The 14348-nt window shown below is 42.1% G+C and overlaps 1 protein-coding gene across 1 annotated transcript in view; it reads right to left on the bottom strand.

The window, feature by feature from the left end:
- The window catches only part of SCN11A (sodium voltage-gated channel alpha subunit 11), a 78370-nt gene that overhangs the window by 20501 nt on the left and 43521 nt on the right, over nucleotides 1-14348 (bottom strand). Inside the window, exons 17-21 of the mRNA XM_073811066.1 lie at nucleotides 13080-13511; nucleotides 10436-10555; nucleotides 9557-9671; nucleotides 7048-7202; nucleotides 3576-3749 (exon numbers count right to left, since the gene is read on the bottom strand). Of these exons, the coding sequence (XP_073667167.1) occupies nucleotides 3576-3749; nucleotides 7048-7202; nucleotides 9557-9671; nucleotides 10436-10555; nucleotides 13080-13511 (996 nt within the window). The remainder of the gene's footprint in view (nucleotides 1-3575; nucleotides 3750-7047; nucleotides 7203-9556; nucleotides 9672-10435; nucleotides 10556-13079; nucleotides 13512-14348) is intronic.

The following is a 14348-nucleotide window of genomic DNA, read 5'->3' as shown; positions in this document are numbered from 1 at the left end:
AGTAGGTGTTTTTGTTCTTTTGTTTGTGACAGCATTGCCTGTTGGGAGACCTATTTAATCAGCTTTTCCACAAATACACCTACTTTGTTCCTAGCCAGAGGGAAAAGGATGGCAAAGCTTGGCAGTTCTGGCTTTACTAAATGACTGTTACCATGGGTGGGGAAGATGTTCCTAGAGGGGCATTGTACACCGTTTCGCCTGGAACTTCACCCCCAGTCTCTGTTCCACCAATTGGGAGACATTGATGAGACACACAAACATAAAAACATCCACATTCTTTCCCACTCTATGGCATTCTTCCAGGGGGGAAGTCTTCACTAGTTTTATTTTATTTCTACCTAATTTGCATTTATCACTCCACACTATATTTTTGAGATTCCTATCATGTTGATATATATTCTCATGGTTTGCTCCTTTTAACTGTTATGAAATATTACAGCATATAAATATTCATATTTTATTAACTCATTCCCTCTTGGTGAATATATAAATTATTTCCATTTCTTTGCTACTATGAACAATAGCAAACTGGACAGACATGTGCATTTTTCCTGGGTACATACACAAAAGTTTTCCTTAAATGTATAACTAGAAGTGGTATTTCTGGGTTTGTAAATTGGGCTCATTTGTAATTTTACTTAAGAGTGCAAAACTTTCCACAAACTGTACGATAGTTAGCAGTGACTAAAAATTCCATTTTCCTAAATTTTTCTCATATTAGATATTATCCAACTTAAAAACTTTGGTCTATCTGATGAGTAAAAAGAAGTGTCTCATTTTAATATGCACTTCTGTGCTAACTGGTGATATGACTAGTGTGTATTTCTTTATACATTTATTAGCAACTTGAGCTCCTTCTGTGAATTGCCTATTTTCATCCTCCCATTCTTACACTGGGTTGTCTTTTTCTTGTTGATCTGTAGGGAGTATTTACACACTGTAGACAATAACTATCTGTTATGTATATGGCAAATACTGTCTCCAGGGTCTAGCCTGTCTTTAACTATAATTATGGTATTGTTGAACAAAAAAAAAAGTTTTACATTTTGAAATAGGTAAACTTATGTCTATATGTATGTACGTATGTATTTGTGGTTGTGTTTGCATTTTCTTACTCCACAATTATAAAGATCATTTTATATAATCTTGAGTAACAAGCAACATAAAAGGAGTATTCACATACACTCTCTCTCATTTAATCCGCACGACAATGCCCTGAATTAGGCAGTGTTGTACATCACTACCACGTTACAGATAAGGAAGCCTGAAGCTCAGAGGATCAGCAACTTGTTTCACATGGAATTGGGTCTGTATGATGCTAAGGCTGATAATAGTAATAGTGGACCACACTTATTGTTTTTTGGGTTTTTTTTTGCAGTACGCCGGCCTCTCACTGTTGTGGCCCCTCCCGTTGCGGATCGCAGGCTCTGGACGCGCAGGCTCAGCGGCCATGGCTCACGGGCCCAGCCGCTCCGCAGCATGTGGGATCTTCCCGGACCGGGCACGAACCCGTGTCCCCTGCATCGGCAAGCAGACTCTCAACCACTGCGCCACCAGGGAAGCCCCGGACCACACTTACTGAGTGCTTTCTCTGGGATTTATAGAGATATATATTTACAGGATTATTTCTTTTCTTGCTCTACTCATTTCTGTTCCATTCATTTCGTCGTCAACTTTATGTTTGTCTCATTAAATAAGTTTGTGAGCCTCCCCTCTTTTTCTGTTCTTTGTAACAATTTAAACAAGGTTGGAGTTAACTGCTCGCCTTAGTCAGTTCAGGCTGCTATAACAGAATACCATACAATAGCCTGGATGTATAAACAACAGAAATTTCTCACAGTCTGGAGGCTGGGAAGTCCAAGATTAAGATGCTGGCAGTCAGTGTCTGGTTGAGGGCCTATTTCCTGGTTCATAGACAGCCATCTTCTCCCTGTCTTCACATGGCAGAAGGAGTGAGAAAACCCTGTGGGGTCTCTTTTATAAGATCACTAATCCCATTCATGAGGGTTCAGGAATAAATGTCTTAGTCACCTCCCAAACACCAAAACACTGGAGATTAGGTTTCAACATACAAATTTGGAGCAGGGGTGGGACACAAACATTTAGTCTATAGCCACTGCTCCTTGGAAGTTTGCTAAACTTGTTTTCAAAACCACCTGGGCCTAATATCCTTTTTGAAAGTGTGGTATTCAACTACTGTTTTGATATTTAAATGGCTATTGTTAGATTTATGTTTTCAATTTTGTATCTGGTCAAATTTGGGCAATTTAGCATCTACACTCTCATTTTTACCCATATGAAAATTTATGTCAAAACTTCAAGCACTTTGCTTGAGGTTACACAGAAAGAGAGTAAACAAAGAAGATTTAGAATCAGTCTCCTAAGTTTAGGCCAGTAAACCACAGGTCCTAGATCAGAAATACCAATAATCTTTCCATTGTCTTATGCATTTTTCACTATAATCTAATAAGATAATGGGTATAGAGTGATTAGCACTCTGGAAACTCATAGGGATCGACATGATGATCACGGGGTTGCTTGTGTTGGAGCTCTAATGGCACTGATGCTTTTCTGAAATTCCTGAACCACACGGCTTATTTGTGCCCACCAACAAAATTATGGCTCTCCAGTGTGGTGTGCTGACCACACGGCTTATGCTATGCATTTGTCATATCTACTTCCTTAAATAGCAGGGACAAAGTCTAACAAATTAGGTCATGGTAGCAAGGATATAGATAGATGTTAAAATCAAGGGCTTTGGAGTGAGGCTTACTAGGTTTGAGTCTCACCTCCATCACTTCTAGCTGGGCAACCTTGAACATGTTTCTTAGCCTCTCTATGACTTAGTTTACTCCTTTGTATCTGGGAAAAATAACAATAACTACCACACGGAAAGGCTGTGAAAACTAAAAGACAGAATGCATATGAGGCATATGGCAAAGTACTGCTTTCTCTGGTACAGAGAAAACAGTGGAAAAATGTGATCTACTGTTACTACTACTGGCCTTAGCATCATACAGACCAAAGTGTGAATTCCAATTTCACCTGAAACAAATTGCTAACCCTCTGAGCTTCAGGTTTCCTTGTCTGTAATATGGTAGGTGATATATAGGTCTGCTTAACTTGGAACATTGTTGTTCAGATTAAATGAAAAAATGTATGTGAATAATCCTCTTTGTTGCTTGACAATTAAGACGGAGACCAGTCTAATCTGCTTGCTGCTGAGCTGCTTTGAGAAGTTTTGAAAAGAAATGAAAAGTTGGAAGGAGAAGTAAAAGTAGAGAATATGCAAAGTTATCCTAGATTTACATCAGACATAAGCAGTGCTTATGGAGAGAAGTGAATGAGTACTATCATGGAAAGGGTTGAGGTGGTGAGCGTATGAGATGCAGCGTATGAGGAATGGGAACGAGGAAAGGCTGGACTGCTGATGGATGAATGTGAAGAAAAATATTTTGGAGAGGCACTCATATAAGGCACACAGGAAAAGCAGCTCCCATGTGATCCCCTCCTCCACCCCTACCCACCCACCCCTCAACCCCCACCTGCATGGGACACAGAGATGGTAAACTTACAATCACAATGATGAAATCGAGCCAGCACCAGGCACTGGTGAAATACTTCCTAAATCCAAAGGCCACCCATTTCAGACCCATCTCCAAGATAAAAATGTATGTGAAAATACTGTCAGTACAATTAAGTATTTTTTGGATTTTGGGTTGTGTACCAAGGTAAATATCTTCAAATACCTGAAATGACAAAGCACATCCATAGGCCAAGTTGAACTCTTTGCTGACTGTAACTTTTATTTTTCTTCCTTATTTGAATAAACTAGTACCTCTCTTGGTGACAAGGTTTTGTACAAAAGGTATTAAGGCTGAACTTTTCCAATAGAAAAAATTCCTTGAGTAAGTAAAACCAGAAGAAGGAAAATCCTATTTCTAGATTTCTGTTGCCACTATAGTTCCCCAGGCTCTCATCACTGGCTCCTGGAATATTTTTTTAAAAAATCTTAAAAAAAAAAAATCTTCACCACATTATTTCCTGGTCTTCCTAATCCTTTCAACTCTTGCCAACAATATCTTGCCAACTTTTCCAGAACCTCCCAGTGGCATACACCATCTCTCTCATCCCCCTAGTTATCTGGATGGCTCTATTTCAGTGGCTCTTTGTTGCTTATAACATCAAGTCCAAACACCTTAGCCCACACTCTGGATCCTGCCAACCCTGAGGCTCATCATCTTCCACCACAAACAGCATTATCCGTTACCCCAGTGTTCCCTACAGATGTGATCATTTTGTATGTGAACCATGATTTGCAAAAGTTTGGGAAGCAGTGGGCTAGAGCTCCCAATGTAAATTACTTTGAATATTAAATTTCATTAAGTGTGATTTATGAAAATTAGATATCCAAGCTTTTGGAGAGACGCTTTTCCATGCTACATCCAAACTTCCTTCACCTGAAGTATGTGTGCGTGTGACTCTTCAGGGCCTATATTACTAGGGTGTAAGCTGTCCTTTTGGTCTTTACAGTGTTACTGAGGATGAAAGAAAAGGGAGAAGAGGTACTAAACCTGCCAAGTCATTTGGCAGGCAATGCCAAATGAAGGCAAGAAAGAAATCAGCCCTGCTGTCAGGGACTAAGGTAATCCCACAGTCCCACAACCCTAGGGAAAAAGAATAAAGAATAAAACAGTCTCACTTCCAACCCCCAAGTGGGCTTTTGACTGAAGAAGGCCCTTCATCTCCTCCTCTGCCCCACTGGCTCCTGGTCAGCATTTAAGATCTCAGCTTAGCTTATATCTTCTATAGGAAACTGTCCTTCTTCCACAGGAATAGGTTAGGTGCCATCCTACATGGCCCCATGTCACCCACTGCTTCTCTGACTGTATCACTATGGCCCTGGTCTATAATTTTCTGGACTCCATCTGTCTTCCCTACTAGCCTCCAAGCTCCTGAAGGTCAGGGATTGTCTGTTTGCCTCTTGAGGAGAGACATATCTGAGTGGTGTTGGAAGCTCATTTCTTCTCTCATTTTGAAAACTTAGCAACAAGCTGGCTCAGCAGGTCTGAGTTTGCCCAATGGAAGAGCAGGCTGATATCAGCAACTGAGCTTTGGAAGCTCCCATAATATAACTAGGCCATTTCCTAATCCAGGAAGCTCCCATTATTAAGTAGTTGCCCAAATCAGAGCTTCTCTAACTCTAATGAGCCCCAAATCACTTAGGTTCTGATTCAGCCGGCCTGGGGTGGGCCTAAGACTCTGCATTTTTAATAAGCTGCCAGGTGATATGAGGCTGCTGGTTCATATGCCACATACGGTGGTGAGGGACTAGATGTTTCTTGTCTCCATTTCTCTATAAATACGTGTAGTGAAACAGGGCCTGGGTCCCTCTCCTGGAACCCCCTGCATTGTGTGCTCAGTATCACTGCCCAGCCTACGCTTGCCTCATCTGAAGGCAGATGAGGACTAGGAGGATTGTGTGCCCTCTGCTACTTTTCTGATTATAAGTTTTCTCACACGGTGCATGGGGTGTGTGTCTGTGACCTTGTGACAACACCACTGCTTTTCTACTGACTAACACAGGGCGTGGCAGACAACAATGACCATTTGTGGAATAAATGCAAGAACGCTGTCTTTTGGAAGTGTAGACAGCTGGTGAGATGTAATCACCAGAAGATTACAGGGAACCCTACAGGGTGAGCGATAAAAATTAATGAAGGGAGTTCTCTGGGATGGTCTTAGGGAAATTTTCTTTTTTGTTTCAGGGACAATTTATATTGCAGTAAGCGGGTAAATGGGGATGTCTGTTGATCACAGGCTCTGGTGGGCCCCCATGTGTGCTCTTCTCCTTTCACCTAGAGATTACACAGGTGTAAAGCACTAACCAGGAAGGCAGGGGTGTAGGAACAAGACATGTCCTTGTCCCTCCTAGCAACTTGTGAAATGTTCTGTGACTCTAAATCCATAAGGGATAGCTCAGTACTCCATTCACTTGACATGACAAATAATAAGAGAATTTAGTTTTATATTATGGCCATTTTAAGAGGAGACACAGAACATAATGGGAGGGAGAGAGAGAAACATGTAGGTGATAAGAGAGAACACACTGTTGCCCAAGGTGAGGATATATGTGCAGAGGAGGAAAGATGGACTACAAGGTGAGAAGAGAGAGGAGAAAGGAGTTAATGACTATATGGCTAGGGAGGCTGGTGGATTTAGTTATTTCCAAACCTCACTGGAAATCACACCATACCTCAATTTAGAAGGATCTGTCATACACATAAAGTGGTATCTCTTTGTCTCTCCTCTCAAGGGATCATGAGTGGTGAAAAATACCAAGGCAACTTATATCCTAACCTGGTCCCTGTTGACTTCTCCTCCTAATGTTTTACCTTTTAGAAAGCAGCACTATGGTCTTCAGAAAAAAAGAGAATAGGAGCATTGCCGTCTAGAGGAGGAAACGTGTAGGATACAGTGAAAATGTCTAGAAATCCTCCATGAATGATGGACAGACTTGGAGTCAAGGGCAAGACTCCAATAGCCACTTTAAAGTGCCTATTTGGGGACTTCCCTGATGGTCCAATGGTTAAGACTACACACTTCCATTGCAGGGGGCACGGGTTCAATCCCTGGTAGGGGAACTAAGTTCCCGCATGCTGTGTGGTGCAGCCAATATATAAAGAAAGGAAAGAAAGAAAAGGAAGGAAGGAAGGAAGGAAGGGAGGGAGGGAGGGAGGGAGGAAGGAAGGAAGGAAGGAAGGAAGGAAGGAAGGAAAGAAAGAAAGAAAGAAAGAAAAAAGAAAAAGTGCCAATTTGGTCATCCTTCCCACAGGTAAAGAAAGCATCTTCGGCTTGGGGATTTCCCAGTTGTAGCATTCCTCCAGAACTTGTTGTGCAAAACCCTGTCCCCTAAGGGGATACAATAGCAGAGATCCCACTTCTTCTTGGTCTCCCCACATTCACAGCCCAGTGAGGGGCCAAGTCAGAATGAAGCCACCCAGCTGCCTTGATCCCCAATGTCCCCAACAAGACATGATAATTTACCAGTGCCCCACTGCTCAGCAGAATCACAAAGATAATAAAGCTCTCAAACCAGCTGTGTTTCACTATTTGGTAGCAGGTTTTCCGCAGGTTCCACCAAATGATCCAGGGGAACTTCCTCTTGTCCATAGTACAGCATGGAGAGCAGCAATCCAGGCCTGCAAGGAATTAGCATCACTATCATTAGTGTCTATAATACATGTGCATTAATAGCCCAACTCTTCACCCCTCCTTGTACACACCATGTGAGTGGAGTCTTTTTCCAACCCCTTGAATCTGGGCTCAACCATGTGACAACATTTGGCCAACAGAGCAGAACAGGAGTCATAATGTGCCAGTTCTGACTCAGTGAGAAATTCAACAAAGATATAGAACTATAGGAAATATAAAAAAGAACCAATCAGAACTGAAGAATAACTAAAATGAAAAATGCACTGGAGGGAATTAACAGATTAGAGGATGCAGAAGAATGAAATCAGTGATCTGGAAGACAGGGTAGTGGAAATCACCCAATCAGAACAGCAAAAAGAAGAATTTTTTTAAATGTGAAGAGTTTAAGGGATCCCTGAGACAACATCAAGCATACTAACATTAGCATTATAGGGGCCTCAGAAGGAGAAAAAGGACAAAAGACTTATTTGAAGAAATAATGGCTGAAAACTTCCCTAATCTGGGGAAGGAAACAGACATCCAAGTTTGGAGATTGGGAGCACAGAGGTTCCCAAACAAGATGAACCCAAAGAGATCCATGCCAAGATACATTATAATTAAAATGTCAAAAAATTAAAGATAAAGAGAGACTCTTAAAAGCAGCAAGAGAAAAAGAACTAGCTTTACACAAGAGAACCTCCATAAGACTGTCAGATGATTTTTCAGCAGAAACTTTACAGAGCAAAGGGAATGGCACAATAGATTCAAATTTTTGACATTTTAATTATAATGTGTCTTGGTGTGGATTGCATTATTATTGTATTATTCAATTCTTTCCTACATTTTCTAAGTCTTCGTTGAAGTTCTTACTGGAATGAAGTTCATTTTCCTCCCTAGTTTGGTCAGAATTCTTATGATCATCTCTTTGAATTCTTTATTAGGTAAATTACTTACCTCTGTTTCTTTAGGGTTTTTCCTGGGGTTTTATTTTGCTGTTTCATTTGGAATACATTTCTCTATCTCCTCATTATGACTTTCAGTTTTTGTTTCTATGAACTAGGTTAAACAGCTACCTATCTTGGTCTTGAAGGAGTGGACTTGTGTGTGAGTATCCCGTGTAGATGGCTTGCACCTGGCAGCTTTAGCAGGGTAACTGGGGCTGGAGCTTGCCAGGGGCAATCTCTGGGGAGCACTCCTCCTAAGTCCACCCAGGCTGGACAGCTGGGGTTAGAGAGGGCTTGGGCTGGAGTCAGTCCCTGGGGAGTGCTGAGGCCAAAGCTGTCTTGGTGGGGTGGCTAGAGCTGGAGTGAGTGAGGGCTAGGGGGAGTTCTAGGGGTAACACAAACAAAGGTGCTCTCTGGTGCCTCTGACCCCACAGAGGGCTCCAGTACTTCCCTGCTCATTTTGGAGAAGCTCTAGGGTTAGTACATGGATTTCCTTCCAGTATAGTCTAGATGCCCTTTAAACTGCTGTTTTCTTGCTGCATCCCAAGGTAGGTGAGTCTGTGCTCTGGCCCCGTAGCCATATTCCTTCCTACTGTAGGTCACTAAGTTGGGGTGGCATTCCCATGGATACCATGTCTCCGTCTTTCCTACCTGTTTCTATGTGGTCTTTCTATGTGCAGTAGCTGTTCAATCAACCCTCAGGTCTTTTTCAGGAGGAACTGCTCTATAAGTAGGTGTAGAGTTGGTGTGTCCATGGAAGAAGGTGAGCTCAGGGACTTCCTACGCCACTATCTTGGACCCTTGCTCCCAGAGAAAAATCTTGAGAGATGAGCTGAGGGCCTGGCAAGGGCTGTAGTCAGCCCCAGACTTATGGTCAAGTTCTCTTGGTCTATGACCTCTAGTACATCCTGACAATTGATGTACTGGGAACTCTACCAAGTGGCAAAAATACCGGCCCAGTGGGCTTTCTGGGAAAGTTTTCTAGATTTTCTGCCCTGGTACTTGGGCTGTACAAGTTGACCCCACCTAAATCAAGAATTTCCTGAGGGCTTCCCTGGTGGCGCAGTGGTTGAGAGTCCGCCTGCCGATGCAGGGGACACAGGTTCGTGCCCCGGTCCGGGAAGATCCCACATGCCGCGGAGTGTCTAGGCCCGTGAGCCATGGCTGCTGAGCCTGTGCGTCCGGAGCCTGTGCTCCGCAACGAGAGAGGTCACAACAGTGAGAGGCCCGCATACCGCAAAAAAAAAAAAAAAAAAAAAGAATTTCATGAAATGGTCCCAAGAATCCAGGGAAGACTCTTCACTTTTGTCTCCAGTAGAAGCAGAAAGAAGGCATCTATCAAAACCATAGATCTTCAAAAAATAACAGAATCCCACCCAAATATTCCATGAACTGAATGTAGGAATACTGCCACTTACCTTTGGGCAAACATCTCTCTGGTTCCTTTTTGGGAACCATTTCAAGTACCCGCCTAAAGGGATCCTGTGGACCAGTGGTGCTACATTCTGAGAGCACACTCGTAGCATCAGACTTCTGTACATCAGAACAAAGAAAGGGGGAATCACTTTCCAACACCCTCTGTCACCATGGTTAATACCTAATACCTTATTTTATGACTTTTTATGCATGAAATTAGCTAGGCAAAGGTCTGAGGGGTGTCTAGAAAGTATACCTCTTGTTGCGTTCTTTCCTAAATGTTCTGACCAGCCCTGACTTCAGGAAAGAATTCTCTAACTGCTCTCCCTTGGTTGATGAAAGATAAGGCACATGAAGACACAGTGCCTCAACCTTTTCCTCCCTCTAAATCTTCTTACCTGATCTGCTGACTAACCCCAAATATGGAAGCCAGGTGATGAGAAGGATGCTACTTTACTGAGACTGAAACTGTCAGCTACCTCAACTCCCAGAATTATAGGCCTAGAACAGTGTTTCTCGTTGATTTTACCCTCCAGTAGACATTTTGGCAATGTCATTGATTTTACCCTTTAGGAGACATTTTGTCAATGTCTAAAGACATTTTTTATTTTTACAATGGGGGGATGCTATGGGCATCTAGTGGGTAGAGGCCAGAGTACTGCTGAACACCCTATAATACACAGAATAGTCCACATAACACAGAATTATCCTGTCCCAAATGTCACAGTGGAGAGGTTGAGAAACCCTGGCCTAGACCTTTGCTTAAGATCTAATTCTGGCAGTTTGCCTTGTACTAATCTTGATATTTTTCCACAGCGGCTATCTTGGAGAAGGTGTATGGATGAGCCATGTTTCTTCTGGGAACACCCTGGGAAAATTACCTTTCGGGGATTCTGTACCGACAGATAAAGATCACCTTCAGAGAATATGTCCATTTCCACACTCTGAGCTCCTGGACTGGTGGGCTCCTTGGTCTTCTGATGGAGTTCACTGGCCTGACACTGAGAAACCCCGAGTAGAATTAATATTCCTCCTGGACATCTCACTTGAGATGAAACAAGTTTGAATTCTATTTGGTTTTCTGTCTGTCATGAAAATTATTACATTATTAACATTTTTCGCTTTACTTTTGAAAACTGATCCTGGAAAAAGTCAACATAAAATAATTCTGGAACACTACTATAGGAAACAGATAACAAAACTTACTCATAAGTAATATAATCAAAACAATATGGTTTGGATACAAAATTCACCAAATAATTAAGAGGTGAAACTTACTGTAGCCTTTCAATTCAATGGCAAAATAATAAATTGTTTAATAAATGGTACTGGCATAATTAGTTATCCCTGAAAAAATATTACAATGTCAGAATACAGTAAAAATTAAAATCCATAATCATTTGATATTCTGATATAAAAACAGATGTATAAAAATATTAGAAGAATAACTAGGAAAATAATATTTTACTCTGTTGGGTACAGAGGGTTGGCTTAGCAAAATAGGTAACTGAAAGACATAAAGAAAATATGAAAATATATCACAACATAAAAATAAAAACTAAATTTTGTCTTATGACCTGCAGCTAAATCCAAGAAGGATATATGCAAAGTCACACCTTAAGTAAAGGTTTCATCCTAAAATCTATGTGAGGGTTCCTGTGAATCTGACACTGTAAGGTCATGATTTAAGAACACTTTTCCCCTTTGAACATATACACACAATAAACAGGTACACATTATCTATGGACCAGACACAGAACAAAAATATAAAGTAATAACAATTTAAAGCATGTAGCAGGTAATGGTGAATAAAAGTGCCCCGTGTGAGGAAAGAAACCACAGTTATGTCCAAAGCTTGAAACTATGGGCTGGGTTGAAGTTCTTGCACTTAAGAGAGAAGTCAAAAGAAGCTGTGGTTTTGTGACCACCTAGAGGGGTGGGATAGGGAGGGTGGGAGAGAGGGAGACGCAAGAGGGAAGAGATACGGGGATATATGTATATGTATAGCTGATTCACTTTGTTATAAAGCAGAAACTAACACACCATTGTAAAGTAATTATACTCCAATAAAGATGTTAAAAATAAATAAACAAATAAAAGAAGCTGTGGCCAAGGCTTGGGATTACAATTATACAAAGCTGCAAACCTAGAGAGGAAGGAGGAAACACAGCCTCAGAAACAAGACCTGGGCAATGGGAGCCACTGGTTCAGTGACTGGATCTGCAAAATGCCTAGTATCACTATTAGACAAGAATCCCAAGTTGGCAATACAAGACTTAGTTCTGAAATGGATCCTCTAGGAGGGTCGATTAAAGATACCACAGAACTTAGACTGCAAAGAGAGGGACAGATCGTCCCACAAAGATGAGCTTTCAAATTCACACTCCAAAATGTATGAGGAGACAAACATAAAACCAGTAGCCCTCAAAAATTAGCTACAGGGAGGTGAATTTACTTGAGAAAAAAGTGAAATTAGTATAGTAATCTGAAAGCATCATGAAAATTAACAAGTTTAGAATTTAATTTAAAAAAGATATACAGAATTTCGCTTCCTGGATAGTAAAGTAAGAAGCTCTGCAGACATGCTCCACAGGAAAATTAACATAAGTGGTGGAAAGTATTCGTAAAAAATCATTTAAGTTTCTGGAAATTGTCCTAAGGGCATACAGCAAATGAAGAAATATTTACTAAAAAAACTACACATTTCAGTAATAACAGCAGGAGTCTATGTCACTTGAGCCATGATCTGCTCTCTTCCTTCCCACCCCCAGCTCAGTGTGACAGAAGCTCCACTCTAGGCAGATGTGACCAAGAAGATGGGGCTCCCTTTACCCTCAGCTCCCAATCAAGAGATATGTATCTCACCAGAAGGTGCAGGTTACCAACTTTTCTCATCTCCTCCAACTCTGAGTTGAAGAGGCTAAATTTCTGGTGAATGTGGCCAAGAAGTTGGATTTCCTTTTTCAATTCAGTTTCTACTTATAGGACAGAGACTCTATTCCAGGTTCAAAAGCTTGAGAATACCAGGGTGCTGATCACCCTTACTCTAGCTAGTTTGCAGGGCAGAGGTTCCATGAAGGAAGAGGGAGGCTGAGAGATGAGAGACTACTACTGCCCCTCCGAGTACCAGGGGTAGTGGCTATGGCTAAGTGATCCTTCCCAGGGTGGTAGGCAATACGTAAGAAACAAAATCTCTTTTTGTGCTATTCATTTCACCTTCCACACTCCCTTTCTCACCTTTCAGCCAATTCAAACTCTATACTTCTTCTTTTAGGGCTCAACCAAAGGCACTTGATTCCCCTGTTGCCCCAGCCCACTCTGATCGTGTTCCCCTCTGAACTCCTCTGACACCACCCACCTGTGCCACATGTGCAGGACCATGATCAGAACCAGCCCCGGATGTGCAGCTGCCACATTTTATACCCTTATCATCTCTGCATAGTGCTCAGAACAGGGCAGGCCACCAGTGCCCTATGGCAACTCTAGCTTTGTACAACCTCTAAGTCTACGTGTGAACCTTCATACCTGTTTTCCAGCCTCAGGTTGTGTGATAGGCTGTGCCTTATCTTCACCAGGGGATTCAGCATCATCTTCTTCCTCTGCTAGTGGGGCCAACCAAGTCCGATCATGCCCGACACTCAAGGTCTTTGGTGCGGAAGTCAGTATACCAAACTCCTCCCAGGTCTCTGGGCCCTTTCTCATCTCTGTGACCAGCAGAATGACACCTTTGCTCTCTGCCTCAGGGCCTTCTGTCACCTCTTCTTCCTTTGGTAAATGTTGTCTCCTGCACCACTTGGTACAAAAATGCTCAAGAGTGCATATGACAAAACAAAAAGCCCGGCAGAACCGGTCCAAGGCTAACTGGACTTTGGTTTTCCTGACCTCTCCTTCCAAGTGTCCATCTCTCTCCTCATTGCTGAAGGAATTGAGCAGCAAGGCAATGAAGAGGTTGAGTACCTGGGAAGGGGCAAAGGGAGGGGGGACATAAGGAGAATGAAAAATTTAGCAAAGGAAAGAATACAGTAGGTTTCCACAACAACTTTTCCCCAAGACCCAAAACAAAATCAAATGAGAGTTCTATGTCCTTCTGCCTCCCAAGAAAGTTCATCTGTAAAATAAATAAAAGGAGAGAAGATTGAGGAAGTAATAGGGACATCAAGATAAGACCAAAGAAAAACTGAAGTTCAAGGGTGCAGACAGACATATCCAGTCTGTCTGCGTGTAAGCAGCACATATTGTAGAACCTGGCCAGGGTAAGGCTGAATGGGGAAACCATGTGGCAAAATCAAAAGTGGATATTCCTTGGGGATCAGCCAGAATCATGAGGTTGGACTTTCTCTGGAATTGCCCACAGGGATATGGGTCTGATGTCTAAGACTGCTGTGCTAGGAGGTCCTCTCCTGTCTGCACAATTTGAGAGATGGTATACTTGTGCAGGCTTTTTTTAATCTCTTTTGTTTGTGGCTCTCGCCAGCTCAAACATATACAGCTCTCTGGGAGAAGTGTCTTGTGGGTGTTAACGGGTCTAGTCACTCTTCCTCAGCTTCACCAGGAGAATTCCCAGGTCCGAATCTTTGCTCAAGCTCTCCTCTATTTGCTAAGTCCTCTTTGCATCTTAAGTGCCCTTCTCAAGTACTGTGTCTCCCACAAAGCCTTTCTTAGTGCTCCCTTCCTACTCCCTTGGGTGATACCCTGCCCTTCTGATCTTTCGTATCTCTTACTGTCTATCAACATCACTTATTAGGTATTTAGGAGAGTTAATTTTATTTCTATGTGGATTGCTAATTATATTTG

The sequence above is a fragment of the Tursiops truncatus genome, chromosome 10, assembly GCF_011762595.2.
Source record: "Tursiops truncatus isolate mTurTru1 chromosome 10, mTurTru1.mat.Y, whole genome shotgun sequence".
Lineage (NCBI taxonomy): Eukaryota > Metazoa > Chordata > Mammalia > Artiodactyla > Delphinidae > Tursiops > Tursiops truncatus.
The sequence above is the reverse complement of the archived record's forward strand: the minus strand, read 5'-3'. Positions and strand labels throughout refer to the sequence as shown.